The sequence below is a fragment of the Panthera onca genome, chromosome A1 (assembly GCF_046562875.1).
Source record: "Panthera onca isolate mPanOnc1 chromosome A1, mPanOnc1 haplotype 2, whole genome shotgun sequence".
Taxonomy (NCBI): domain Eukaryota; kingdom Metazoa; phylum Chordata; class Mammalia; order Carnivora; family Felidae; genus Panthera; species Panthera onca.
Window position 1 is genome coordinate 80,802,949 of NC_138339.1, and position 26,606 is coordinate 80,829,554.

A 26,606-nucleotide genomic window follows, 5' to 3' on the forward strand; every position below is an offset into this window, starting at 1 on the left:
ATAAATAAATAAGCTTAAAAAAAAAGTCCTATGTAAAAGGCATATTTTACATATTATGCCTTTACATTATTTGACTAGGTTGAAGATCCCTGAGTTTCACTTATTTCTTTTTGTTTTCCCTAACTAGATATTAAAAATAGATAAAGCTGGGGCGCCGGGGTGGCTTGGTCGGTTAAGCATCCATCTTCGGCTCAGGTCATGATCTCACGGTCTGTGAGTTCGAGCCCCGCGTCGGGCTCTGTGCTGACAGCTCAGAGCCTGGAGCCTGTTTCAGATTCTGTGTCTCCCTCTCTCTCTGCCCCTCCCCTGTTCATGCTCTGTCTCTCTCTGTCTCAAAAATAAAACGTTAAAAAAAATTTTTTTTTAAAAAGAAAAAAAAAATAGATAAAGCTTAGAGAAAGGCCATCCCTGTGAATAAACAGGAATAATTAACAACTTATCTGAAGCTTCCCAAAGTTCTCCCCGCCCAAATTTTCTTTCCCACTGGTTTGCCACAGAGCCTACAACCTCACTGGCAACTGTCACCAGGCTGGAAGCAATGGCCTGGAGGGAGTGGGCAGAGCAGGGGAGGAGGTCACTTTCCCACAGTAGCTTCCAGAAGACACCTGTGAGTTCCGTAGATACTTAGCTGTCATGTAGCCAACAGCCTCCAGCAAAGTCATGAGAAAAGTGAAAAAGTATCAGGTTTTTATGTAGACAATGCATTTCAAAAGAAATTAAAATCTCTGGTCAGCCAGGAACACTAACAGCTTTGGAGCACAAAAGGTAGGAGGCCAGGGAATGAAGGAGAGCCAGGCGCCTGGTGGCGGGGAATGAGGGACACATCAAATATCTGAACTAATGTTATTGAGTGTCTATTCGATGCCATTTACTTTGGTGCTGGGGACACAAAGAGAAACAAGCTATGAATCCATCCATCAGGTAGGACAGAAATGTAGCTAGTTACAAGATTTTTATCAACTCCATGACTCAAGTTTTTTCATATTTAAACATCTCCAAAATTGATGGCATCTCACAATTTTTTTGGCAGTAGTTTTTTTTTTTTTTTTTTTTTTTACCCTTTCTACAGTGGTACTTAAAATAATTGTGTTTGTTACAACAGAAGAAAGAGAGGAAACAGGTTGGGACATGTTACTATTGAACGGGAAGAACACTAGAGTTAAAATGTATTGTATAGATTATAGTGAACTGCTGAAAGCTTTGGATCAGGGGAGTCACATGTGAAATCTCTGTATCCATTCTTCCTCTTGCTTGATCCTTCTCCTCTTATTCAATTACCTTTTGGAGCACATTCTATGGGTCATGTTCTCTGTTACATCCCAAGGATTCAATGGTGAAAAAGGGACATAGCCATTAATCAACTGGGTCTAATTGACATTTATAGAATACTTCATTTAATGGTAGCAGGGTACATATTCTCCAGCTCACATGGAACATTTGCCAAGACCACAGTCTGGACCATAAAACATGGTTTACCAAATTTAAAAGAATAAATATCATATAAAGTATGCTTTCAGACTACAATGGGATTGAACTAAAAATTGATAATAGAAAGATAGCCAGAAATCCTAAAGTATCTGAAGACCAAATAACACACTTCTAAATAACACATAAGTCAAAGAAGTTATCTCAAAAGAAATTAAAATGGGGGGGAGCCTGGGTGGTTCAGTCAGTTAAGCATCTGATTTCGGCTCAGGTCATGATCTTATGGTTTGTGAGTTTGAGCCCCGTGTAGGGCTCTGTGCTGACAGCTCAGAGCCTGGAGCCTGCTTTGGATTCTGTGTCTCCCTCTCTCTCTCTGCTCCTTCCCCACTCACACTCTGTCCCTCTTGGTCTCTTAAAAATGAATAAATGTTTAAAAAAATTTTTTAAAGAAATTGAGAAGGAGGTGCCTGGTGGCTCAGTTGGGTAAGTGTCCAACTCTTGATTTCAGCTCAAGTCATGACCTCACGGTTCTGTAAGTTTGAGCCCCACATTGGGCTCCGTGCTGGCAGTGTGGAGCCTGCTTGGGATTCTCTATTTCTGTTTCTCTCTCTGTCCCTCCCCTGCTTGCTCTTGCTCTTTTTCTAAAATAAATAAATCAACTTATAAAAAAAAAAATCTTAAAAATAAAAAAAAAGAAATTAAAAGGTATTTTGAACTGAATGAAAATGAAAATATAACCTATCAAAATTTGTGGGATCCAGTGAAAGCTATGCTTAGGTAAAAAGGAGACATAGGTTCTGGCCTCATGGAACTTATGAGCTAGCTGAGGAGACTGACCAAAGATCAAGAAAGCAAAAAATTTTTCAAAGGCGTAGAGGCACCTGGGTGGCTCAATTGGTTAAGTGTCCAACTTCAGTTCAGGTCATGATCTCACGGCTCATGGGTTCAGGTCCTGCGTCAGGCTCTGTGCAGACAGCTTGGAGCCTGGAGCCTGCTTCAGATTCTCTGTTTCCCTCTCATCTGCCCCTCCCCTGCTCATGCTCTGTCTCTCTCTCTCTCTCTCTCAAAAATAAGTAAACATTAAAAACATTAAAAAGGAGTAAAAAATTGTGATTATAGCTGTGTTAAATAATAAAGGATGTGCGACTACCTTTTGTTAAGGGAGTCAGAAAAGGTAGTGTTTAATTTGAAATCTCATGGTTGCCAGGAGGGAAAAGTTTTCCAGGGTAAGAGAATAGCATGTGTGAAGCAGAAAACTGCTCAGCATGTTTGTAGAAAGAAGATTAGCATGGTAGAAACCTAGCAAAGAGCAGAGATATAGAAGAAAATAAAAGATATTAGAGAAGAGGTATAATGATTTGGAAAGTTGGGATTTGATCACTGAGACTCTTAGACCTTCGGATGTGTCAAGAGAAGCCATTAAGGTGTTTTAAGCAGGAAAATTAGGAATCAATTTACATATGGGGACAAAACTTCTAGGTGAGTAAAAGAGATATTTGGGTCCTGGTTCAGGCCTGACCAAGAACTACAGCAGAGGCAGACACCTGGGCACCAAAACAGCCTGCCAGTAGAATGTCTGAGGAATCTAACTTCTGAGGTAATTTGTGTTGTCAAGTGAGTTTGACTAAATATTTGCACATCAGGCTTTGGGTATGAACACAGCATATTAATTCTTAAATTCACTCTAGCAAGATGACAAGATTATATCTGCAATTACATAGCCATGATGGGCAGTAGTACAGAAGATTCTGGCCCATTGATCTTTCCTATTTAGAACTTAAAACAGGTTTGGGCAGGAGAAAACTTTGGTGCCACATTCTGCTTTAAGCTCAGCTTGACTGAACTCAACACCCCTCTGAATCTCCACTTCAACTGTTCAGGCAAGGGAAACCAGCCCAGATGTGTCCATTTTAGTAACTCCAGCCATGGTCCTATTTCTTCAGAAAGAAAGAGACTTAGTAGGGGAACACTGACTATTTCTGAGCCAGATTTTGGACTCCAGAATTGGAGAACCCTTCCATAGATTCCCAAAGAGCTGGCTGTGAAGTAAAGAGTTGCTCAGCACCCACCAAATCAGTCTATTAATATACTGTAGGAGCACATGGTAAGAAACTAACTTGGATAGGATACCAAAGCCACAGGAAGACTAGATATGGTACTGCTCAGAGTTAGAAGCAAAACAAATCCAAGACAGCCAGTAACAGAAGTGCTAGGGACTTGTGGGAAAGCCAAGACAGTCAATAATAGAAGTGCCAAAGGCTTGTGAGAAAAATGGAAATTTCGTTGTAGATGACACTCAGAGAGAACCCTTAGTGACTGAACTATATTCACAGTGTTTGATTGCTTTAGTTGGGTGCTGGGTCAAAGATGTGTCATATATCTCTTAAATATTTCATGGTATTTTTTTTTCTTTAAAAAGTGGGAACTCGGGGCGCCTGGGTGGCGCAGTCGGTTAAGCGTCCGACTTCAGCCAGGTCACGATCTCGCGGTCTGTGAGTTCGAGCCCCGCGTCAGGCTCTGGGCTGATGGCTCGGAGCCTGGAGCCTGTTTCCGATTCTGTGTCTCCCTCTCTCTCTGCCCCTCCCCCGTTCATGCTCTGTCTCTCTCTGTCCCAAAAATAAATAAAAAAAAAAAAAACGTTGAAGAAAAAAATGAAAAAAAAAAAAAAAAAAGTGGGAACTCACTCCTAGCAATGACAGAGCTAAGTAATTAATTACTTGATAGGGTACAGGGTGATCTTGGGAAATCAGAGACAGACCAGACAGTGGAACTCCTCTGGTTTCTCAAAGGGTAGATATGGTTGGCACCTATGCCCTCTTGCCCTCTCAGAGAGATAAAGCAGAGACACCTGAGAATTGGATGAATAAGAGTAGGTTAGGAGAAGCAGGGGCTAGGGAGATTCAGGTGGCTAGAATAGCATGTAGTAAGGTCGTGAAGCTGGAAGAAAAACAGTGCACTAGAAAAACTAGAAGGCTAGTGTAGCTGAAGTGCAGAGGGGAAGGTGGGAAATGAGGCTCTTGAGGTATGGGTGGAGGAAAGGACAACAGACTTTAGGGAGTCTCATCTAACAGGGGTAAAAAGAAACAGGGAAAGGCCCTAGCCACTCACAGAGCAGCCACTCTCTGGCTTTCCTCCTTAATGTGGGCTATGTCCTAGTTTGGGTGAGTTAATGTGGGGTGGTTCATGAGAGAAGGGCCCCGAGAATAGGTGACATTACTGGAGATTCAAATTGGAAGGCAGACCTCTATTTGTAGTCTCACCTGGTGCAGGTAAAGTTCCTCTGAGGCTTACTACCCTCAGAAAATAATGGGTCTGGGCCTAATGGCCTACATGAGATGGAGCCAATGCCAAGAAGGACTATTTCCAAGGGAATTGTCTCTAGGAAGTGGGTCTGCTAGAGTGAGAAATTCACCTGTGCCTACATTCACCTGCCTGCCTTGGGAGTTCAGGACTCTTGTCCTCCACAAGCAGGTGTCAATTTTTTAAGAGTTCCTGTCCAGGGCAAGATGCTTCAGAATAGAAACTTGAGTTCCATCCTCTTGGAGGAAGTTAGAAGGGGTGGGATTTTTCTCTCTGAATATGCAGATTTACTGATGGAAGATAGTAAAAGAAAAGTAATTAAAGTATTAATTTGTGTGTTTTTCTCCCCATATTGTTTAGTCCTCTATCTCAAGTAGATAACTGAGATAGTTTAATTTCCCTGTTGCAGGGTCATTTGTATACCCTAAGGCAGAACTTGCTTGAAAGCAACATCTAAGTTGATAAAATCTGAACATTTTGGTGAATCAGCTGGGGGCAGAGGAAAGGGAAAATAGCAAGAGAGATTTTTAAATTCCCAGCTTAGGTTAAGTTGAAGGTATGTACATTCCAAAGGTACACATGTATCACTAACTGACAGTGTTCCTGCAGAGATCTCAAGATCTCAAGATCTCAGATCCTTTAGGAAGGATAGACCCTAGGGCTGAAGCTCTCTCTGAACTGCCTGGAGGCAGCAGATCCCCTGGACTGGAAGCTGAGGAAGCATCTCCATGGTAACCAGTAGGAACCTAAGACTAGGCTGCTTACGACCCTGGGATATTTTGACAGTGCTTAAGACCTTGGGACAATGGTCGTGCTCTGGGGAAGTGTGGAAGGAAGGCAGTAATAATTGAGATCAGATATCCCAACAATCTGCTGGGACGGAATCTTAGAATAGAATTTGTTACCTTAAATAAAATTTTAAAATGTGTTGCTTTTGCACACTTGAGTGAGAGGCTAAGATTCTAATCCATTTTGTCCATTTTGCCTGCTTTGTGGAATGTCTTATAAGGAGGCAAGCATGAAAATGAGGGGAATTTGGAGGCTGTTGTAGTATCTAGGCAAGAAATAGTGTGGCCCTGGATTAGGGTAACGGGATTGGACGTTAGGAAAAGTGGAAAGGTAACAAGTGGTGTCAAGTTTTTTTGGTACCTGTGATGGATAGACTCCTAAGGTGGCCCCCAGACCCCTGCCTCCTGGTAGCCATGTCCCTGTGTGACCCCCGACCTGAGAGTATGAGCAAGACCTGCCACTTGCTTCTAACTAAAAGGTGATGGGATGTAAATGGTTATGTGATTGTGTTATTTAAGAGTGTAAAGCTCACTTCGACTCAGTTGCTCCCTCCTTAGCTGGCTTTGAGAAGGCAGACAGCCATGCTGGGGGACCCCACACGGTAAAGAACTGCAGGTAGTCTCTGGGAGATGAGGGCAGACTTCAGTCAACAGCTCCAAGAAACTGATGTGCTCAGTCCTATAAACTAATGGAACTGAATTCTACCAACAGTGAAGTGAGCTTGGAAGGGGATCCTTCCTTAGTCAAGCCTTGGATGAGACCACAGTCTTGGATGTCGTCTTAATCGCTGCCTGTGAGACCCCCAGCAAAGGACTCAGATAGGTTGCACCTGTACTCCAGACCCACAGAAACAGTGAGGCAATAAATGTGTGTTGTTTCCGGGGGCTAAAGTTGTTACATAGCATAGTAGAGCATAATTGCATGTTCTTAAGGGCACCCATCTCTTCCCACTCACAGGCATAATAAAGTCCTATATAAGAAATCATTATGTCTATTGGCACACTTTCTCAACTTGTTTTTCTGGCTGAATCTAGTTATAGCCTCTCTGCTTGAGAGCCAGTGCTTGGATTTCTGCTGGTTCTAGTTGAAATGGTACCTTCTCTGCACTTTATTTAGGTTTCTGACCCCAACTTTTCACTGGACAATCTTTCTGATTCTGCTTCCCTCCTCATCCACTTCCTGTACCTGTCCTCCTCTCCCCTCCCCCATCATAGTAGTTGTTCTAGTAATCCCTTCCTTGGCAACTCTGGCTTCCTGGTTTAGATTTCTGGGCCCCACGCTTGTCTAGGATAGTGGTTTAGACAGATGACAGTATAGGAACCAGATTGAAGAAGAGGAAGTTAGAAGTTAAAGCACTAGTTAAGAGGATATTTACAAAAGCACAGGTGAGAGGACTGGAGGCAACAGGAATGAAGAGGAAGAGAAAGATTCAAGACACCTTTTAGAAGTAATATTGACAGACCCTGGTAAGGTTGAGGGGTAAATGGACAAAGGCCCTAGATGATAATGTATGAATGGCTCATAGGTTGGGTGACTAGACTGAGGGTAAGATCATAACCACACTTGGAAGCATCCACCCCTCACTGATCCCTTTTAAACTAAGATGTTACATAAGTAACCCTACACTAGGAGAGATTTGAAAAGCACAGAATCTGAAATAGGCTCTAGGCTCTGAGCTGTCAGCACAGAACCTGATGCAGGGCTCGAACCCATGAACCGCGAGATCATGACCTGAGCCAAAGTTGGATGCTTAACCGACTGAGCCACCCAGGTGCCCCTCACTGATCCCTTTTAAACTAAGATGTTACATAAGTAAACCTACACTAGGAGAGATGTGAAAAGCAGAAGCACATAATCTCTAGAATTCATCCTGGGTCCACCACTAACCTGGCTCCTGTCACTTCCTAGCCATATATCCCACAAGTTACTTACCTTACAGAGCCTCAGTTTTATTGATGGGAATGAAAATGGAACATACCCTAGAGTGTTGTTGTTAGAATTAAATGACACACTTCATAGCGCTTAACACACATGAAATGTTCAAAATATGCCAGTTTTTATTACTGAGATGTGCTCCTTTTAAACACTCATGCTTTTACCAGGTTCAGATTTCCTACTGCTTTGAGATCTCCTTTCTGAACTATATGTTTCATCTCCTAGTTTTCACAGAGCTCCTAGTTTTGACTTTTTCTTGCTTTGACTTTGGTACTCATCTAGGTATAGGACATGACTGCCAGTACCTGGTAATAGATAAGGAATCCCTCTGCCCCTTTCTTCACCTTGTGTTTCAGCTGGGTCCATGGGACTAAAGGGCCAGGCCTGCTTTTCTTCTCGATCTGCCCACAGAGAAGTCTGTACAGGACTCTTGCAAGGCTTTTGCATGACTCCCAATTTTAAATACATTTGAGTACATATTTTCTCTTGGAAAATGGAGTAAGATGAATTTTTAAAATTTGTGACACCTTCAAGATCCTTAATGAAATTTTAGAAATGCAGCTTATTTTTTTTTAATGTTTATTCATTTATTTTGAGAGTAAGAGAGGGGCAGAGAAAGAGAGAGAATGAGAGAATCCCAAGCAGGTGCTGTACTGCCAGCACAGAGCCCGACATGGGGCTCGATCCCACGAACTGTAAGATCATGACCTGAGCTGAAATCAAGAGTCAGACACTTAACTAACTAAGTTACCCAGGTGCCCTGTTTGTTGTTTTGAGACTTTTATCACTTCAGAAATTGACTGCACCTGTGATGATGAATGGAGAACAACAGGATTGGATTGGGGTATGGATTCTGCATGGTTGGACAGGTCCACTCAAGGGTCAAGTGGCTCCTTCTCTGGCATTAGTTCATTATAATTCTAATTCACATCGTAGTGAAATTACCAACTATTCAAGTTCTAGACATTCAAGTCACCCCCAAATAGTCAAAACTGTTAATATTAAATCCATAGCTAATGAAAGTCTATATGCTCAGTTTTTTGGTGATGTCATGGAAGGCAACAATATCATTCACAAAATATTAGAATATTGTGCTGAATGCACACAGTATTTAGAAAAAGGTGGATGTCAATACTCAGCACTCATTCCTTATTTATTTATAATTTTTTAAAGTTTATTTATTTATTCTTAAGAGACAGAGACAGAGAGAACAAGCAGGGGAGGGGCAGAGAAAGAAGGAGAGAGAGAGAATGCCAAGCAGGCTCCTGTCAGCACAGAGCCCAATGCTCCGTAAGACAGTGAGATAGTGACCTGAGGTGAAACCAAGAGTTGGACTCTTAACTGAGTCACCCAGGTGCCCCCATCCCTAATTTAAACCATTTTTGAGAGTGATTATTTCATGTGCCGTATTTCTTTTTTTATGTTTATTTATTTATTTTTGAGAGAGAGAGAGAGTACGAGCAGGGGAGGGGCAGAGAGAGACGAGACACAGAATCTGAAGCAGGCTCTGTGCTGTCAGTGCAGAGCCGGACATGGGGCTTGAACTCACAAACTGTGAGATCATGACCTGAGCCGAAATCAGATGCTTAACTGATTGAGCCACCCAGGTGTTCCTCATATGCCATATTTCTAAATGCTGATCTGATCTGGTCTTGTAGTGTCTGAAAAGACAGATTCTGGGGCAGGTTTTTGGTCATTCAAACTTACAGTATAACCGACCTTTGAGGAAGCTTAAAGGCAAGTAATACATGAGTGTTATTGGTAGGAAAAGTTTTGATTCCATTTTTTCCCCTCTCTCTGTCACATATACACACTCCAAAACTTACAAAGCCTGACCCATGGAGCCATAGGCTCTTCTCCCTTCCTGGGGTCACAGTACTTTTCCTTTGCCTGCTTCCCATTGCCAGGGAAATTTCCGGGGCTCTCCAGACTACACAGCAAGCAATCGTAGAGTAAAGACTGGGCGATTGTGCTGTCCCAGCTTTATCAATGAGTCTTTGAAAAAATGGAGTTGTTCTTAGAGGATGCTTATCTGAAATTGAGTGACATTCTCAAAATTACTTACATCAAGTTGGTTGATTAGAAATGTAGTTCAGGTTTAGGCTTCATTGGAATTTGGATTAATCAACTTCAAACAATGTATGGGAAGCAAAGAAAAAAAAATCTCACGTTTCCCACAGAACACAAAAGACACTACACTACCTTCCTTCAAGTGAGTAGTGGAGTTAGTGGGTTATAAAATTGAGACTATGATTTGTTTCCTGTCTTAAAATTGCATGCAGCTGATACCCAATTCAACCAACCTTAATTCAAAACGGCTGCTTTATTGGAAAGATGCGGGATGGCCCACAAAACTGAAGAACTAGCCTCAGGAAGGAGGTAGTTTCATGCCAAGAGGGTGAAATCAGAAAATCTGCACAAAGGAATCTCTCAAACTCTGCCTCTAATTTCTTCTTTCCCTCTTTTGTGTGGGTTTCATATTCATAGGCAATGCCCCACAGTGGGAATTTGGCCAGGAACTCTAAGGCCATATTCTTATAGCATTGGGCTCACAAAGAAAAAGGGAAAAAAAAGAGGCTTCTCGGCTAGCATCAGCCAGAATAATGCTGGGCAAAGCCTCTGAATGTCCTGGCTTTTGTCATGTGCCAATCCTTGTGAGACAGGGAAACTGTAGGGACTCCATGAAGAACTGCTGTTTTTGCTCCTTTTCCTGCTTCTTTTCTTCCTGCACCCCCACCTTACACATGCCTTATAGTTAAGTACAGTGTATCTCCTGCTTGTAAGGGTCAATGAGTTAATGATTTTTTTTTTTTTTTTTTTGGAGTCTTCCAGCGCAATATATGTGCTGCCGAAGCGAGCACATCTTCCAGCGCAATAGATAGCATCTAAGGAGTGACTAGGCGAGGTCATCATTTATGTTTTCCAGACACCTTGACGCCAAGACCCTTGGCTCCAGGGGGTAAATGATTCGTGTAGGACACTTGAGCACTTGCCACCTTGTTTTGACCAGTTCCTAGGTGCCTGAGAGGATACCTACACCAGACCACAATTCTCAATAAAAACCCTAGACCTCAAGCAAAGATGAGACTCACTCTTCTTTCCTTTCTGAATCTTCAAAATGCTCTGTCTGTATCTATACCCTCTCCATATCCTCAGTAAACTCTGCTCTCACTTCCTCCTGGCTTGCATTTGATTTCTATTCTGCATGAAGACAAGGACTCTGTTGGCTCGTCCTGTGGGATGCCCTCTGGGTTCTCAGACCCAGCCAGATTCGGTCACTTGGACCAGTCACTGTGGCCAGAGAATGGGGTTGCTATGTTCATCCTAGACTAAGACTGAGTCATGTGACTATGAATTTACCAGAAGGAGGAAAAGAATGGGTGCTGAACAGACAAAAGTGGGAAAGAAAAGCCCCTAGAGACATTTCAAAGGTAGCAAAGTGTAACACTTGATGCTTGGCAAAGTGTTTGTCACAGAGGCAAACATACATCATACTTCCAAGTGCTCCATGCCTCTTATAAGTTAGATTTACAATCAATTTTACAATTATTATTTTTTGTCCATAAAATATTCAAAATTACTTGAGGCTTCCTCATAATTATTTTTTTATTTGCTCAGCTTCAATACAGTTTAATATTTGTGGTGAATATTGTGATTGGCTTACTCAGTACATCTTCCAACCTTGTTTCAGAATTCCTCACTCCATTGCAATCTGGAAAGCAAATACTTCTTTGCCCAGATCTTCTTGCTCCAGAGCTCTGGGTGTGCATTAGGCTCCGCCAAACAGAAGCACTGACAGGAGAGTAGAATTTGAAACTGAGTTTTAAGTGGAAAGAGAGGCCAGGCTTGAGAGGTTGATTTTGCTGGGCAGACTGTAACATCATGACATGATTCTGAAGCCAGCAGCTGGGCTAACAACTGCCCAGTTTAGCAGATGGCTTCTGAGTTGTGACAAGAGAACCAGTTTCAATGGTGGCCAGGTTCTACATTGTGGTTTTGGAATTTGTTCTTGGAAGCTCCTCCTAGTGTGTGTTCTTTAAGCCTTCCCACTGATTAGGTGCCTCATGTAAAAGCCTGCAACAAATCCTTTTTAAATTAAATACCTTGAATGGATTCTCTTCTCTGTGATTGAACCCTGATACAACATACAAATTAGTCTTTAAAATGTCACTGGTCATTTTGGTTATTTTTCCTTTCTGCCTTTTTAATTACGTGCATACAAAACACAAAATGAGGTGGGCATTATTTGTTGCTTTCAACGAACAGGTGAATTGGGAAGTGATCACAGTCCCTAATGAGACAAGGCTTCCTAGATTCCTAGGGAACACCTGCTATTATTCAAAATGCCTGGTGGGAGATCTTCCATTTGCCTCTCCTGATCCACAAAGCATGCATGAGTTTACTGGACAGTTCTCATGCGAGCAAACTGGATCACTCACTGACATCTGGAGGCCTTGGAGGCTATAGCTATCGGCTCACATTGCCACCACAGCTGCAGAAGAAAAACATCACCTGATCCCAAAGCCCATTTCTGGTTGAATTGTAATGAAAAAACTTCCCTTGATCTCACCTTGTTTGGGGCTTGGGACAGGGTGTTAATTTTGTATCACAAAATACCCTTGACTGGAGACACTATGCAGAACAAAATCTATTCTGTTATTTTTCTAAAAGAAGAAAAAATTGAGAAACAAAGGTTGAGAAATTCTGTTTGAGTGTGGTACCCCAAATTCTCAAAGGGAAAGAGACTAAACCGAGAGGAGAAAGCCTGAGTATAGTAAAAAAAAAAAAAAAAAAAAAAAAAAAAACGGTCTCAGAGGGATTGGTCCACTCACCAACTTGTAGCATTTGGTGAGCATGAAAGCTTGCGTTTTCCTGTCTTATTATTTCATTTACCCTTGATTGTTTAAAGAGGGTTTTTCTCTTCCTTCCTTTCTTTCTTTCTCTCTCTCTCTTTCTTTCTTTCGACATTTCATCCAGTCTTAATATTCTAAGGGGAGCGTAGAAAATGGTCATTTGATTTGAAAAAGCAGAGGAAGCGTTTTAATATGGGGAACAGCAAATGGGGGGGGGGGGTCCGAGTAGCCCCCTTGGTAGTAGTGGGGAAGTTCCAGGGAGGTATCTAACCCCTTCTTCCTCTGAGGCATCTCCTAGCATAACTCCTGTCCATTAAAAGCCCAGAAGTTTCAGCATTTCACACAACAAAGAATTGTTCCGAGTTCATTTTTCTTTCGGAGGCGGGCCAAAAGCTCCCAGTCCATTTGCAGAGACGAGATGATGGACACCAGTTGAGTCCAACCGGCGTCGAGCCCGTCCAGGCTCCGTAGAGAAGCAAGCTCGAGGCCCGCCGGGGTCACCTACGGCCACACCAGCCCTTTTTTAATGCGCTCAACCCTGGGAGCGCCAAAGGCTAACCACTGTTGGGGGGGAGGGGGGAGGCTTCAAAGACACACTCAGAGAAAATGATCTGCGTTCATAAAGGGGTGCTCCTTCCCGCCCGATCTGCCCTGCGTTGCACCTCCTCTGTTTCCCTTAGGTGCAGCACTCCTGCGAATTCCCGGCGGGGTTACGGCGGTCCCTCCGCACAGGTTTCCCTTTTCGCAACTCCCGCCTCAGCCGAGGGCTCTCCCGCGCCTGCCGGGAGAGCGCAGGCAGCTGCGCACCTCGCGCCCGCCTGCCTCTGCCCCGGCCCCGCTTTCACTTTCTGTTCCGGGGTAGGCGAGGCAGGCGGCAGCGGCGCTAGGGTGAGTTGGCTCGGTTGCGGACCACCAGGTACAGCGCGCCCGACCCCAGGACACCCCTCCAGGAGCGGGCTGCGGGGCTACAGAAGAGCAACCTCCGCGCGCCCGCCGGGGAGGCCCGAGGGCGCGGGGCGGAGGGCAGCGAGGCGCGTGGGAACGCGGGGCCGGGGGTTGTTGCGGGGCCCGGGGTTGTTGCGGGGCCCGGGCCCGAGTCCGCAGGGAGGGCGGCGGGCTCCGCGGCCTGCGGATCCCGCTCGGGTCCTTCTGGGCCAGGAGAAGGCAGGGGGCGCAGGGCCGGTACTCCTACTCCGCGCGCTCTCGGCCCCCCCACTTCCTGGAAGGCGGGAGCCTCGTCGGTGCTCCGCCTCGCGGCTGGGTTCCTGCCAAACTCCAAGTCCACCCGGCTCCCAAGTAGGGCCCAGTGGAGGGAAGGGGCGGGGTGGACGCGGGTTTGGCCGAGAGGGGTCCCCTGGGGATAGTTACCGGAGAAAAGAACGTGGCTTTGGGTTAACTGCTGGGTTGGGGTGTTGAAGGATCAGAGTGCATAAATGTCAAGAACAGTTTTTTCCCTGCTTGTCTTGTATTGGCTCCCAGCCACTGTCTTCCCTTCACTCTGGCTCTAGCCGAGTTGTATTCAGATAAAGCTGTCCTGTTTGAGCAAATTAAAGTTGCCTGTCTGGGTACCTCACTCGCCAGGTGGACCTGCACGTTAATTTCACGGAAGGAGAAGAAAAGACATTTCCTTAGCGTTTTCTGGAAGGTTCTTTGTGCAGGCCAGGTTCAGAAGGAAATGCTCAGTTTTCTGGTGAATGCCCAGAGAATTTGCTCTCAACTCAGGATGTGGTCAACAATCAAAAACAAGAACAAAAACGTTAAAGAAAAAAAAAAAAATTAGCCAGTGTTGTTTCTTTTCCCAAAGATTTGGAATTGTACGGATACACAGCACATTTTCAGGTGGGCCTAAACAGAAAAATTTTAATTGGTTAAAAAAAAATTCAAATTAATTCAGCATTTTTATTGTTACCAGCAGTGACCAACTGTTATCAATGCTTGCTAATTTAATTGTTCAGGACATTTTGGAAGAAAGTCCCATTGCCTCTTGATGATAGATTTCACATTGAGTGGTGTTCAATAAAGGGAAGGGTGTAGTCACCCAGGATCAGTTGTCCCTGACTTCTTTGTGAGTGGGAAAAGTCCTGATCAGCAAAGGGAACCTAAATAAGGTTCTTTCTTTTCTTTTTTCTTTTCTTTTCTCTTCTTTTCTTTTCTTTTCTTTTCTTTTCTTCCCTCTAAATAAGGTTTCTAAAGTAACTTCCTGGCAGTGAAGTAAAGTTAGGTACTCTGTTACTGTTGCACTTTCATCTACAGCATTGGCTGTTGAAACATGCTTTATTTAGTAAGATCAGATGCCAAAGGAAGATACTTTTTAAAACTTTAAAGAAATGCAGTAAAGTACAGGAAAGTCCTTGAAAACTTTTATCTCTGTGCTCTAAACCTGTGTGTTCATCTACCTGCTTGATATTTTCCCTTGGATGTCTCAGAGACATCACAAATTAAACATTAAAAAGCGAACCCTTCATTCCCTCTCCTCCTTTGAAAACTGTTGCACCTCTGGTCTTCTCCATCTCAATAAATGGCATGTATGACTAACCAGATGTTCATTATAGAAACCTGGCACCATTCTGATGTGTTCTTTATGTCACTCCCCACTTCTGGTTCACCCCAAGTGTAGATGTTGAGTACATCCATCTCTCTGTCTCTCCCCTCCCTTCTGTCACTCCTTCCCATTTCTGGTGACACCACTAGAGTACAAGCCACTAGCTTACTTTATTGAGACTACTTTCTTTTCTTTTTTTAAAGTTTATTTATTTTGAGAGAGGGAGCACAAGCCAGGGGAGGAACAAAGAGAGAGAGAGAGAGAGAGAGAGAGAGAGAGAGAGAGAGAATATCCCAAGCAGGTTCTGCACTGTCAGTGCAGAGCCCCATGTGGGACTTGAACTCACAAACCTTGGGATCATGACCTGAGCTGAAACCAAGAGCTGGAACCTTAATTGACTGAGCCACCCAGCCACCCCTGTTGAGACTACTATCTAACTGGTTCCTTGGCCTTTACTCGTGCTCCTGTCTTGTTCCACGCAGCTTTTAAAAATGTGAACTGGATCCTAAGACCTTCTAGCTCAAAACCCAGTGGCTTCTTATCGTACTTAGGATAGGATCCCAAATCTTTAACATGTCTACAGTCCACATGGTGGTCTGGTCCCATGTGGCCCTTTTCAGGTTCACTAGCCTTTATAACCAGCACTCTCTACTGTCTGAGAGCCTACAAATATGCTTGCTGTTTCCTCTCTGGAAAACTCTCCTTCTCCCTCTTTTCTTAGCTAGTTTGAATTTGTCCTTTAAATCTCAGCTAAAATATCCTCAGAGAGCCCCAATATAAATCGGTCTGCCCTGTTACTCTCTTTTTCGTATGTGTGGGTTTTTCCTACATAGCCCTAATCATGGGGAAAAATTCCTCCCATCCCAGTTCCATAAGCTCTTTGAGGAAGAGGATGCGTGCTATCTTACATTGCCAGTGTCCAGAAAAATCCTTGGCATATAATAAGTCCTCAATAAATATTTGTCAAATGAACGATTGAAAATATTTTAACACAGTCTAGGGGAGCCAGGGTGGTTCAGTGGGTTAAGTGTCCGACTTCAGCTCAGGTCATGATCTTGCAGTTGGTGAGTTCAAGCCCCACATCGGGTTCTGTGCTGATAGCTCAGAGCCTGGAGCCTGTTTTGGAGTCTGTCTGTCTCTCTCTGCCCCTCCCCTGCTTGTGCTCTCTCTCTCTCTCTCTCTCTCTCTCAAAAATAAATAAACATTAAAAAAAAGAAGATATTTTAACTCAGTCTTTACAACAATGCTATGAGCGAGGTATTATTATCTCAACTTACACACAAACAAAACAAAACTGGGATTAAATAACCTGTCCAAGGTCATACAGTAAGTATGCGGCAGAGGAGGAACTCAAAGTCAGGTTTTCTTTTTCTTTACTGTAAGTGTAATATATATCATTATCTTACTGTAAGTGTAATATATATTATCTGACAATAAGCATTATATATTATTGATATAGCAATAGTTAGAGATATGTACATCTGTATTCTCACATTTATGCTGTCTACATTACGTGTTCCATTTTGGTTTCCTGGCATTACATCCCCCTTTGAGACACAGCCATGTTCTCTTTGACCCCCTCCCCTCATCGACTCAACCTTGCAAAGCCTTTGATATGAGGTCTCCCTGCCAATTCCTTCAGCAGCCTGTAGACCTTGCTGTCAGCTCAGAACCAGTTGGAAATTTTAGATTTCCTCCTGGACTTTTAGAGACCACTTGGGGACTTTTGGAGTCCTCCCATGCCCAAACCTGACACCTTCAATGCACTCTCTACCATCTTGGGGTACAGGTAACATCCACAGAGCTACTGCCATCAGAAATTCAAAATGGAAGCATCACACAAATTCCCTTTATTTCTGCTCTCCCAACTTCAAAAGGAATCCATCATTTTGCCCCTGCGCTGGAATTCTGCCTGAGGAAGTAGAAGTGGGAACTCTTGACCGCTTTGGTGTTAAACTTTACTCTTCTCCTTCAAATTGCTTCACTTCTCATTGGCTGGAAGCATCCTGTAGCTGGCTCCTACATGCACACACACACATAAAACAAGAAACACGTGAACAAACAAACAAAAAAACCTGTTCTTAGAATGGGCGTGAACCTTTGATCCTCTCTTGTGCCTCTGTGAGTGATTGTCTCTGCTGTGTTGGTACCCTTTCTGTGGGGAAGGCAGATTTAGGCACCTTTAATGTGTGTTTGGGAGGGGAGCAGGATGGACGATGAGGGCCTGGGGACAGTGCATCAGTTATTACCTTGAAGTTATATCCCTCTGTGTGGGGCTCAAGGGGTGAGACCAGGGTTTGCCAAGGATTATCTAGGAGGTTCTCAACTTGGCTCTCCAGGAGAATCTCTAGATGAAGGTTTTTAAAAATTCTGATGCCCTGACCTCATCACCATAGATTTCAGTTTAATTATTCTAGACAGGGATCCAGGCACCCGTCATTTTAAAAGCCTCCTAGGTGATGTTAATATGCAGCCGGAGTTGAGAACCGCTGATACAGAGGTAGAATCCCATGTACCACATTGTAGCATTACTACTTTTCTTATGTGATCTGTATATTCAGGAGCCAGAGGAGTTTGGGGGAATTAGGATCACTTACCTGGACTCATCTGGCAGAGATCCTTTCCTGGCAAACACCCATTAGAGAGGTGTCTCTGTCTAAGAGAAATATGCTCAGTTCTCAGGCATGCTTGCCTACTCTCTTAAAATTCACATTCCTTTTGTGTCCTATGACCTTTAAAATAAAGTACAAAATACAGTCTGCAGAATGACTCCCAGCGTGCTTTGAGCATCATTTGGAGTCACTTCCCTCCTTGCCTTGTGAATAATCATTATGCATGCAATTCTCCTAGGGTTTCTTCTGTCCACATTGATTGCCCAGCCAGCCCTCCACTTTCTCCCTTTGTGCTTTAACTCCCGCCCTGGTTTCCTCTTCCTTCAGTGCCTTTAATGCCCTCCCTTCATTTTCAAATCCAACTCTTCCTTCCAAACCATGCTCCAATGCTTGTCTTGCAGGAAGGAATCCGAGTCACTGTGCAGCCAAAGTCACTCTCTCCCTTCTCCCCCAGCACTGTCTTTTATTATTATTCCTAAAATGCTCCACACTTTCTCTGTTGCATTTCATTGCGCATGAATGTTTCCTGCCTTTCCAGATTTTGAAGTCCTTGATTGTGGGATTTGTGTTGTGTATTATTTTATCCCACACAGTACTCAGCATATGGCCTTGTATGTAGCAGGCATTCAACATATATTTGTTAAATAATTGCAAGAGAGAATCCTGGGGATTGCTATGTTTATCACAGACTATTGGTGTGAACTCTTTAAGTCATTCCTGGCTAAATTAATATTAGATTAACTTTTGGTACGACAATGACAAAGATGCCGACCGCTGTTATTGAAGGTTACTGTTAGGGATACTTGCCTCCCCACAGTCCTGGCCACTCGGCCTCTGTATCTCCTTCCTATGCTTCCTCTATGTTAGTAATTCTCTACTTTGTAAGCTTGGTGGGGAGCCAGACCTGTCCCTTCCTGCAGAAGCTGTGAAATCCAGATTTTTGCTTTTTCCGCCTCCCTGACGGGCAGTGTGGATACCTGACCTCAGCTGAAAGAAGTGTTGCCAAATTGCAAGGGCAGCAGAGACCTCACATTGGCAGTGGCTGCAGCAGTGGCCAGCATCTGATCCCTAGGCAGAAGGGTGGCTTCCTCCAGTGTGGGTCCAGTGTGGGTGGGAGTGGTCACCTGGCCAGTTTCTCTGATATGGTTCTGGTGTCCATCTTTGCCTATTTTATATATTTATTTAAAAATTTTTTTAAACATTGTTTCATTTTTGAGAGAGAGAGAGTGTGAGTGGGGAAGCGGCAGAGAGGAGACAGAATCTGAAGCAGGCTCCAGACTTCGAGCTGTCAGCACAGAGCCTGATGCAGGGCTTGAACCCACTGACCACGAGATCATGACCTGAGATGAAGTCAGATGCTCAACTGACTGAGCCACCCAGGCGCCCCAATCTTTGCTGTTTTATGGGGCTGGTTTCCCAAATGTCCTGACAACTCTGTGACACATTTGATGAACTACTTAGTGAGCTTGTTCTTCGACCAAGAACCCTGAATGATAGAGTTCGTTGAAATTTGTAAAGCTAAGTGATACTTTTTAAATAGATATTAAGATTGGTGCTAACCATAAACTTCTTTCTTCTATGAATCAGTAACATAGGAAAGGTAATTTTACTTTCGGGAAAAGACCTAAACCTTTTGAAAGTTTGTATCTGTATCTGTTAATCCTGGGTAGATACAATGTGAAATTATGCAATCTTGATAATATTTTAGTGACTCAATTTTTTTTTCCTTGGGGTGGGGGACCTTTTATACATTTGTGCCACTAGGTAGTGTGAGCAAGAAGATGATATCTCTGTCCGTCAAATGGCCACTTGGAACCATGCTGCTTCTGCTGTCCTCACTGTTGATTCTCTTAACTGTGTCAACTCCTTCCTGGTGTCAGAGCAGTGACACCTCGTCTCCAAAAGCTAGTAATGGGTCACCATTCCCTTGGGATAAAATTCGACTTCCTGAGCACATCAGCCCGGTTCATTATGATCTCATGATTCATGCAAATCTCACCACTCTGACTTTCGAGGGAACCACTCAGATAGAAATCACAGCCAGCCAGCCTACCACTACCATCATCCTGCATAGTCACCACCTGCAAATATCTAAGGCCACCCTCAGGAAGAGAGTTGGAGAGAGACTGACTGCAGAACCGTTGAGAGTCCTGGAATACCCGCTTCATGAGCAAATTGCACTTCTGGCTCCCGAGCCTCTGGTTGTTGGGCTCCTGTACACAGTTGTCATTGACTATGCTGGCACCCTTTCTGAGCATTTAAATGGATTTTATAAAAGCACCTACAGAACCAAGGAAGGGGAAGTAAGGTACTTTTTTTCTATTTTTTTAAAAACTTCAAGTGCTGCCCCCATACTAGATTTATGATTTCATATGGATTATCTCTAAAAACTCCCTTGATCATTGAATGCTTTTCCTTGTTTTGATTTTGCGTTTCATTTATACAGCTAAACATGGCCAGTAGATTCTTTTTTGTGTTTTTGGATGTCACGTTTCATTCTGTTTTAACCAGTTTTATTTCCTTCAGCTCTGTCAAAGTACCTGTTTGTTTATTTAGTTAGATTTCTGGCATATAATAAATGTTTTTAATTCTCTCGGTCTATGTATTAGTTTTCTACAGCTGCTGTAACAATGTATCATAAACCGAGTGTCTTAACACAACAAAAATTTATTCTCTCACAGTTCTGGAGGCCAGAAATTCAAAATCCAGGGCTACACTCTCTACATCTCTGAGAAGAATCCTTCCCTCCCTCTCTCTAGTCTGTGGTGGCCCTCCTTTGTTAGCATTTCTTGGCTTGCAGCTACATCAGTCTGGACTTGGCCTCTGCTGTCATATAGCCATTCCCCCAGCTTCCCTCTTCTTGTAAGGACACTGGTCTTATTAGGGCCCAACCTGATGGCCACATCTTAATTTGATTACATCTGCAAAGACCCTATTTCCAAATGAAATCATATTCACAGATACTAGGGATTAAGACTTCAACATATTTTTGGAGGATGTAATTCATCCCATACAGCCTATAAGAAAAGTTTTTTTTCTCAGTTAAAACTCTTTTTAGACATCCTCACCTGCCTTTCTATTGTTCTGTTTTTAAGAAGGTATAATCTATTTTGGGAGATCTTATTCTGAATTTTAAAATCAAATTTTATTTGCTAGTAGATTATAGTCACTTATTCTTCTGATTCCATATTATTCTTTTGAGGTTAAAAAAAGGTCAGATGCTACCAAAAAGAATGTTTTGAAAAGTCAATTTTATCCCTATTATGGCCCCTAGTGATAACCACTACTTTTATTTTGGGGATCATCCTTCTAGAACTTCTTTTTGGATATGGTTATACATTATGTGAGTGGAGCTATGTTATATTTTCTGTTGTATAAGGAATTTTATTTTAATATGTTGAGATGTTTCATATGAATGACTATTCCTATACATCATTTTAGTGACTTTATTAAAATGTATGTTTTGCATTGATTTAACTAATCCACCATGATGGATGTTTCCACCTTTTCAGCAATAGCAGTATCTTTGAAAATCATTTCCTTGGAATAAATGCCTATAAACAAAATTGCTAAGTTAAAGGGTCTACAATCTTTTGATATTCCTTGCCACAATTCTCATCCCTAACCAATAATGTATCTGGGCAATCCTTTTAGAACCAAAAAGCCAACAGGTATGTCTCTTTAATTTACATTTCATTGGTTATTGAGGAAGCTGGGCAATTTTTGATATGTTTATTGACTATTTATAGGCCCTTTCTCAGTGAATTGCCTGTTTATGACCTGCCTGCTATTCCACATGGTTGTTGCATATACTCTTACTCATTTTTAAGTGTTCATTGTCTGTCAAGGCTATTAACCCTTTGTCAGATAACTTGCAATTAATTTTCCCAGATTTTTACTTGTCTTTTTACTTAGTTCTTGATAACTTTTGTTGAAACATTTGTTTTAGTAGTGAAATCAATAATTGTGTAGTATCTCTAGGAATTAAAAACCAAATATACATCTATTTTGGAGTCCCTGGTGCTTTATATTATATTTTGATTTCACTTGCCATAATTTTAGAGTACTTGCATCAACACATTTTGAACCTACTGCAGCCAGAATGGCCTTTCCCTGCTTTGATGAACCTTCCTTCAAAGCAAAATTTTCAGTCAAGATCAGAAGGGAGCCAAGGCACCTGTCCATCTCCAATATGCCACTGGTGAGTCTGAACTCCTGTATATCTACTCACAGGAAACGTCTATCGATAGTCTGTGCCTTGCATTTCCCCAGTGACAGTTATTAACATTCAGGTCACCTGTGTTATTTGGTTTATTGCTTGACTTTTCTTATTTCATTCCCAAGCTATCCTTTTGTTTCAAGCAACAATTTATTTGTAGCCAAAGAAGAAACTGTCCCTAAAACTAGGAAGATTTCAACACAAGTCTCATTCCAGGTCATTGATATTGACAGGAGGGAAACTGTGTAAGGAATCAAGGCAGGTTTAAATGAGAGTGCCCTTTAGGGGTGCCTGGGTGGCTCAGTCGGTTGAGCGGCCGGCTTCGGCTCAGGTCATGATCTCACGGTCCGTGAGTTTGAGCCCCGCGTCAGGCTCTGTGCTGATAGCTCAGAGCCTGGAGCCTGTTTCAGACTCTGTGTCTCCCTCTCTCTGACCCTCCCCCATTCATGCTCTTTCTCTCTCTGTCTCAAAAATAAATAAACGTTAAAAAAAAATTTTTTTTTAAATAAATGAGAGTGCCCTTCCCAAAGCACTTTTGCCTTCATTTTGTCTTATGACCTTTTGAAAGGATTTTAAAGGGAACACTTTGACAAATAAGGCCATATTTCTAGTATATAGTTATTTTCTATAATTTCTATATATGATAAACTAATACTAGCTATATAATTTGTAACTATATGCATAAAATTGGGCTGACAGAAAAAAAAAGTAATCTTTTTGGAATATCATGGTATAAAAGGTAAGTAGTGATAAAGATAGCTCAGTTCCCTTTAAGGAAACCATTATCCTTCAATACCAAAGCAAATATGGACAGGGTTCCATCTGATTTTCAAAAGTGGTGAGAAAATGGCCGTGCCAAATGAATAAAGCTACTCAGTAAGTGCCCCTAACTCTAAGCTGATTCTGGCAGCTCAGAAAAACTCATCTGTAGGGCTATCATTCTGCAGCTGGTGCACATCAGCTCCTAAAGCACACGCAGGCTTTGTTCAGAGAGCTCACTGTGGATGACACTCAGGTGGAACTGACTTGGCCGAGAGTCTTCAAGGGTATACCAGCTCCTTCCTGTGCTGACCAAGGAGGCAAAATCTTAGCACATAGGGACTCTGAGAGCCACAGCCAGCATCTAGGACACTACCTTGCAACTCTAAAAACTCTGTAGAGCCCCTCCCCCCACTGAATACCATAAAAATCCCTTCCTCAAACAAGATTCTGACAGCCCCCCTCAGAGGGCTGTGCTCTGTTCTGTGAAGAGCACTCTTCTGCAAATTTCTGCCAGCTAAGAACTTCTGTCTACTCCACCCACATTTGTATATGAAAACACAGGAAACAATTGTGCTGTTTTTCTGATATAAATTTGAGATAGAGAACATGGTGGTTCCAATTAACATTCCATCCCTGGGATGGGAATGTGTTCTCTAATTACAGAATCACAGCTTTAAGAGAAAAAGCACAGAGATACGATGGAATCAAGGGGAATACTGATGACCAAAAAAGATTGGTGGAGAAACTTGTAGGTTTTCAGGGGGTAGGCTAGGAGCTCCAAAGGCTTCACAAAGATGCTAGAGCTAAATCCATAGGTATCTAAGACCTCTAGGAGAGGAAAATCTCTAATGTAATCTTGCCTCTTGGACAGGAAAGCCCTCCCATTGGCAGAAATCTTATAGGATCAGCCTGAACTCAGGCTGCGGACCTGGAGTTTGGGGGAAGGACAATGGGGTCTCAAAGGATCATTACAGTGGCTGGAAAAGCAAATATACCATTGGAATATTGAATTGTTTGGGCAGTGGGCAAGATTTAATCACACTTAAAGGTTAATTAATTAACTTTAATTAATTAATTATTAAAATTTCCTCTGCAATTTCCTAGTAAATAGCACAACTTCAGGAATGAAAATTTTGACTAGGGCAGAAGGCATTTAAAAAGAAGAGGTAATTTGGAGTTTTTTCCAGAGTAAACCTGGGTCGACTATCAGAGTCAGGACTTAAGTGAGCAAAGAGTGGCCATCACACACACATAACTGGTGGTTGGTTGGTATTAAAAAGAAGCACAAGGGCACCGAAATAGAGGTGGAAATAAGGTTTCAGGAAAAATGCATGTGCTAACATGGAATTTCCCAGGCTGGTTCTCCTCTTGTTCTCGTTCTCCAAGCTCACACCCCAGTGCTGTGTGTTGCCTGAGGTATTACACTTCCCTTTTTGGAAGCAGACCTCTTAGACTATACCACCATCACCCCCACCCCACTGCAAGGCTTCTCCCTGATTGCACTGAAAGCTGATTCCAATGAAGCAAATCAGAGTTTGGAGGAAGCTTTGCCATGTCAGGCCCAAGCATGGGTTACTTTCAGTTTTTTACGAAAATAGAGGCTCTATTTAAGCTGTACATGGTTACATGTTTTCCCACAGAAAAAAAAAAAATTAGACATTGTATTTCTAGATAATTCTCAAACCTGTATTTATGGTCAGGTGGACTACCACAAATCTCAGGTTTGCTTTGTCCCATTCATATTATTTATTTATTTTTTTTTTTAAAATATATATATATTTTTTTTTAACATTTATTTTTGAGACAGAGAGAGACAGAGCATGAATGGGGGAGGGTCAGAAAGAGGGAGACATAGAATCCGAAACAGGCTCCAGGCTCTGTCTGAGCTGTCAGCACAGAGCCCGACGCGGGGCTCGAGCTCACGGACCATGAGATCATGACCTGAGCCGAAGTCGGCCGCTTAACCGACTGAGCCACCCAGGCGCCCCTGTCCCATTCATATTATTAATCCTCATGTACCAGATATGAGTTAGTTTGCAACCATCTGGGGTATTGAAAAGAAATTTAGTGATGATAGTTGCACAACTGTAAATATAATAAAAAAACACTGAACTATATACTTCAAAATGGTGAATTTTATGATACGTGAATTATATCCCATTTAAAAAAATTGAGTAGAATGGTCTTAATATCTAAATTATAGTCAGGTATTAGAGAACTTGTAAAATAATTATGTAAATATTGTGCTATGTACTTTCACTTTTATGTCTGGTGGTAAGGAGATTTCTGTTTATAAACTGTTTTCAATGCATTGGATAATTGGATTATTTGCTGATTTTATTTTGATTTTAGGTTAAATCTGTGACTATTGCTGAAGGACTCATAGAAGACCATTTTGATGTCACTGTGAAGATGAGCACCTACCTGGTGGCTTTCATTATTTCAGATTTTAAGTCTGTTAGCAAGATGACCAAGAGTGGAATCAAGGTGAACCTGTGATTGTCACATAGGGTGGCCAGCTTGTCCTGATCTGACACTGTCCTGGTTTTAAAACTAGAAGCCCCACATTTTGGGCACATCCCTGAGTCTTGGCCAAACCAGGAAGGTTGGCATCCTATTGTTACAGATGCTCGTATTTATAATGAAGTTCTAACACAAAAACATGCGGAGAGGCTTGGCCTGGCCTACGTCATGGTCCTGGCTCCACCTTTAGCAGGCATTCTGACCTTGACTCTGCTCCCTTGGGAACTTAGTTTATATTTCTTTAAAATGTGTAAGTTGGACCAGATCCTGCAGTGTTTTCTGAGGTTGCCTCTGGCTGTCGCTTCCTGCAGTTTAGAAGTAAATGTCACTGACTACCTGAGCAGAGGATTTCTGGCCTTGAGTAGGAAGTAAAATAGAGCAGTCTGCTTGGAGTATTAAATGACTCTGGGGAGAGCATTTATGCCAGCTAATACTGGAATACTGGAGAAAAGATCTTGTTTCAAGGAGTACTTGCCCCTTTTGTGGGTACCATTGCATAAGGAGCAACCTATTCAACTATATGTTGTTGGGCTCTGAATGCAAATAGGTTTTTTTTTGTTTTTTGTTTTTTTGTTTTTTTGGTTTTTTTTTTTTTGGAGAAGAGGAGCTTTAATTTGAAGATGCCTAATTTATTTATGCTGGTTTTCGCTGAGGCCTGAGTAGATAGGACTTCTGGGTTGGTGAAAGTGTGAAGATTTCAGCGAGAATGGCTTGCCTAGAGATGGTATGGAAACTCTGTGCCTTTTCCCGTACCTTGCCCTGCATATCTCTTTCTCAGTTACGTCCTTTTATAATAAATAAAATATTCCTCTGAGTTTTGTGAGCTGCCCTAGCAAATTAATCGAACCTAAGGGGGAGGTCTTTGCAACCTCTAGTCTGTAGCCTGTGGGTCAGAAGCACAGATGGTAACCTGGACTTGTAAATATCATCTGAAGTGGGGGTGGGGACAACTTTGTAAGACTGAACCTTTATGTTGTGGAATCTGGTGTATCTCTGGGTAGTGTCAGAATCGAGGTGGAACTGTGGGACACTCAGGTGGTGTTGGAGAACTGCTTGGAGGTGTGGGCATAACACCCCCCAACACACACACACATATATTGGAATTAGGTCCAAGAATTCTTTTTACATATTAGTATTTTTAGGCCTTTTATTTCTTTAAACACATTAAACGTTTTATATTCTAGTTAACTGTCCTATCTGAAGTCTTTACGTGTCTCATTCTGTGATTTGTTGTTTCTGCTGGTTATTGTTTTGTTCCTGTGTGTATATTGAACTTACACTACCTGAGTTGATGGTGGGTTCTTCCACAGAGAATTTGTTTGCTCCTGGCAGATGCCTGGGAGCCCTTACCAGCCCATGAACCGCTTTAAATCAAATTATTAGTTTCAGGTTTTTGAGCCACCTGGTTATTGTGAGTCCAGTTGCTAACCAGCATGAATATTAACTAGCTGATTCACTCAGGACTTCCCACAACCTCCCCCATATGGTACCAGGACTTGAAAAAGGCATTTTTCCCCCTTGCAGTCTCCTTGAGGAAGGGGATGGCTATTTTTAGTTTATCTTTACAGAAAGGGTATGGTCCTATAGGGTTCAACTTTATGCATGGTGCATATTCTGTTGGGCTTTCCCCCCTTGGACGGGCTCTG

General features: G+C 42.5%; 1 protein-coding gene across 4 annotated transcripts in view; it reads left to right on the forward strand.

Moving 5' to 3' along the window:
* Nucleotides 1-12,944: 12,944 nt before the first annotated feature.
* ERAP1 (endoplasmic reticulum aminopeptidase 1) overlaps nt 12,945-26,606 on the forward strand; it is a 46,618-nt gene continuing 32,956 nt past the window's right edge. The window contains exons 1-4 of one of the 4 annotated variants that reach the window (XM_060635316.3): nt 12,945-13,218; nt 19,221-19,764; nt 21,519-21,657; nt 24,790-24,924. In XM_060635316.3, coding sequence (XP_060491299.2) covers nt 19,238-19,764; nt 21,519-21,657; nt 24,790-24,924 — 801 coding nt within the window. In that variant the 5' untranslated portion in view covers nt 12,945-13,218; nt 19,221-19,237. The remainder of the gene's footprint in view (nt 13,219-19,220; nt 19,765-21,518; nt 21,658-24,789; nt 24,925-26,606) is intronic. The other 3 variants (XM_060635318.3, XM_060635321.3, XM_060635320.3) reach the window with 3 other exon arrangements.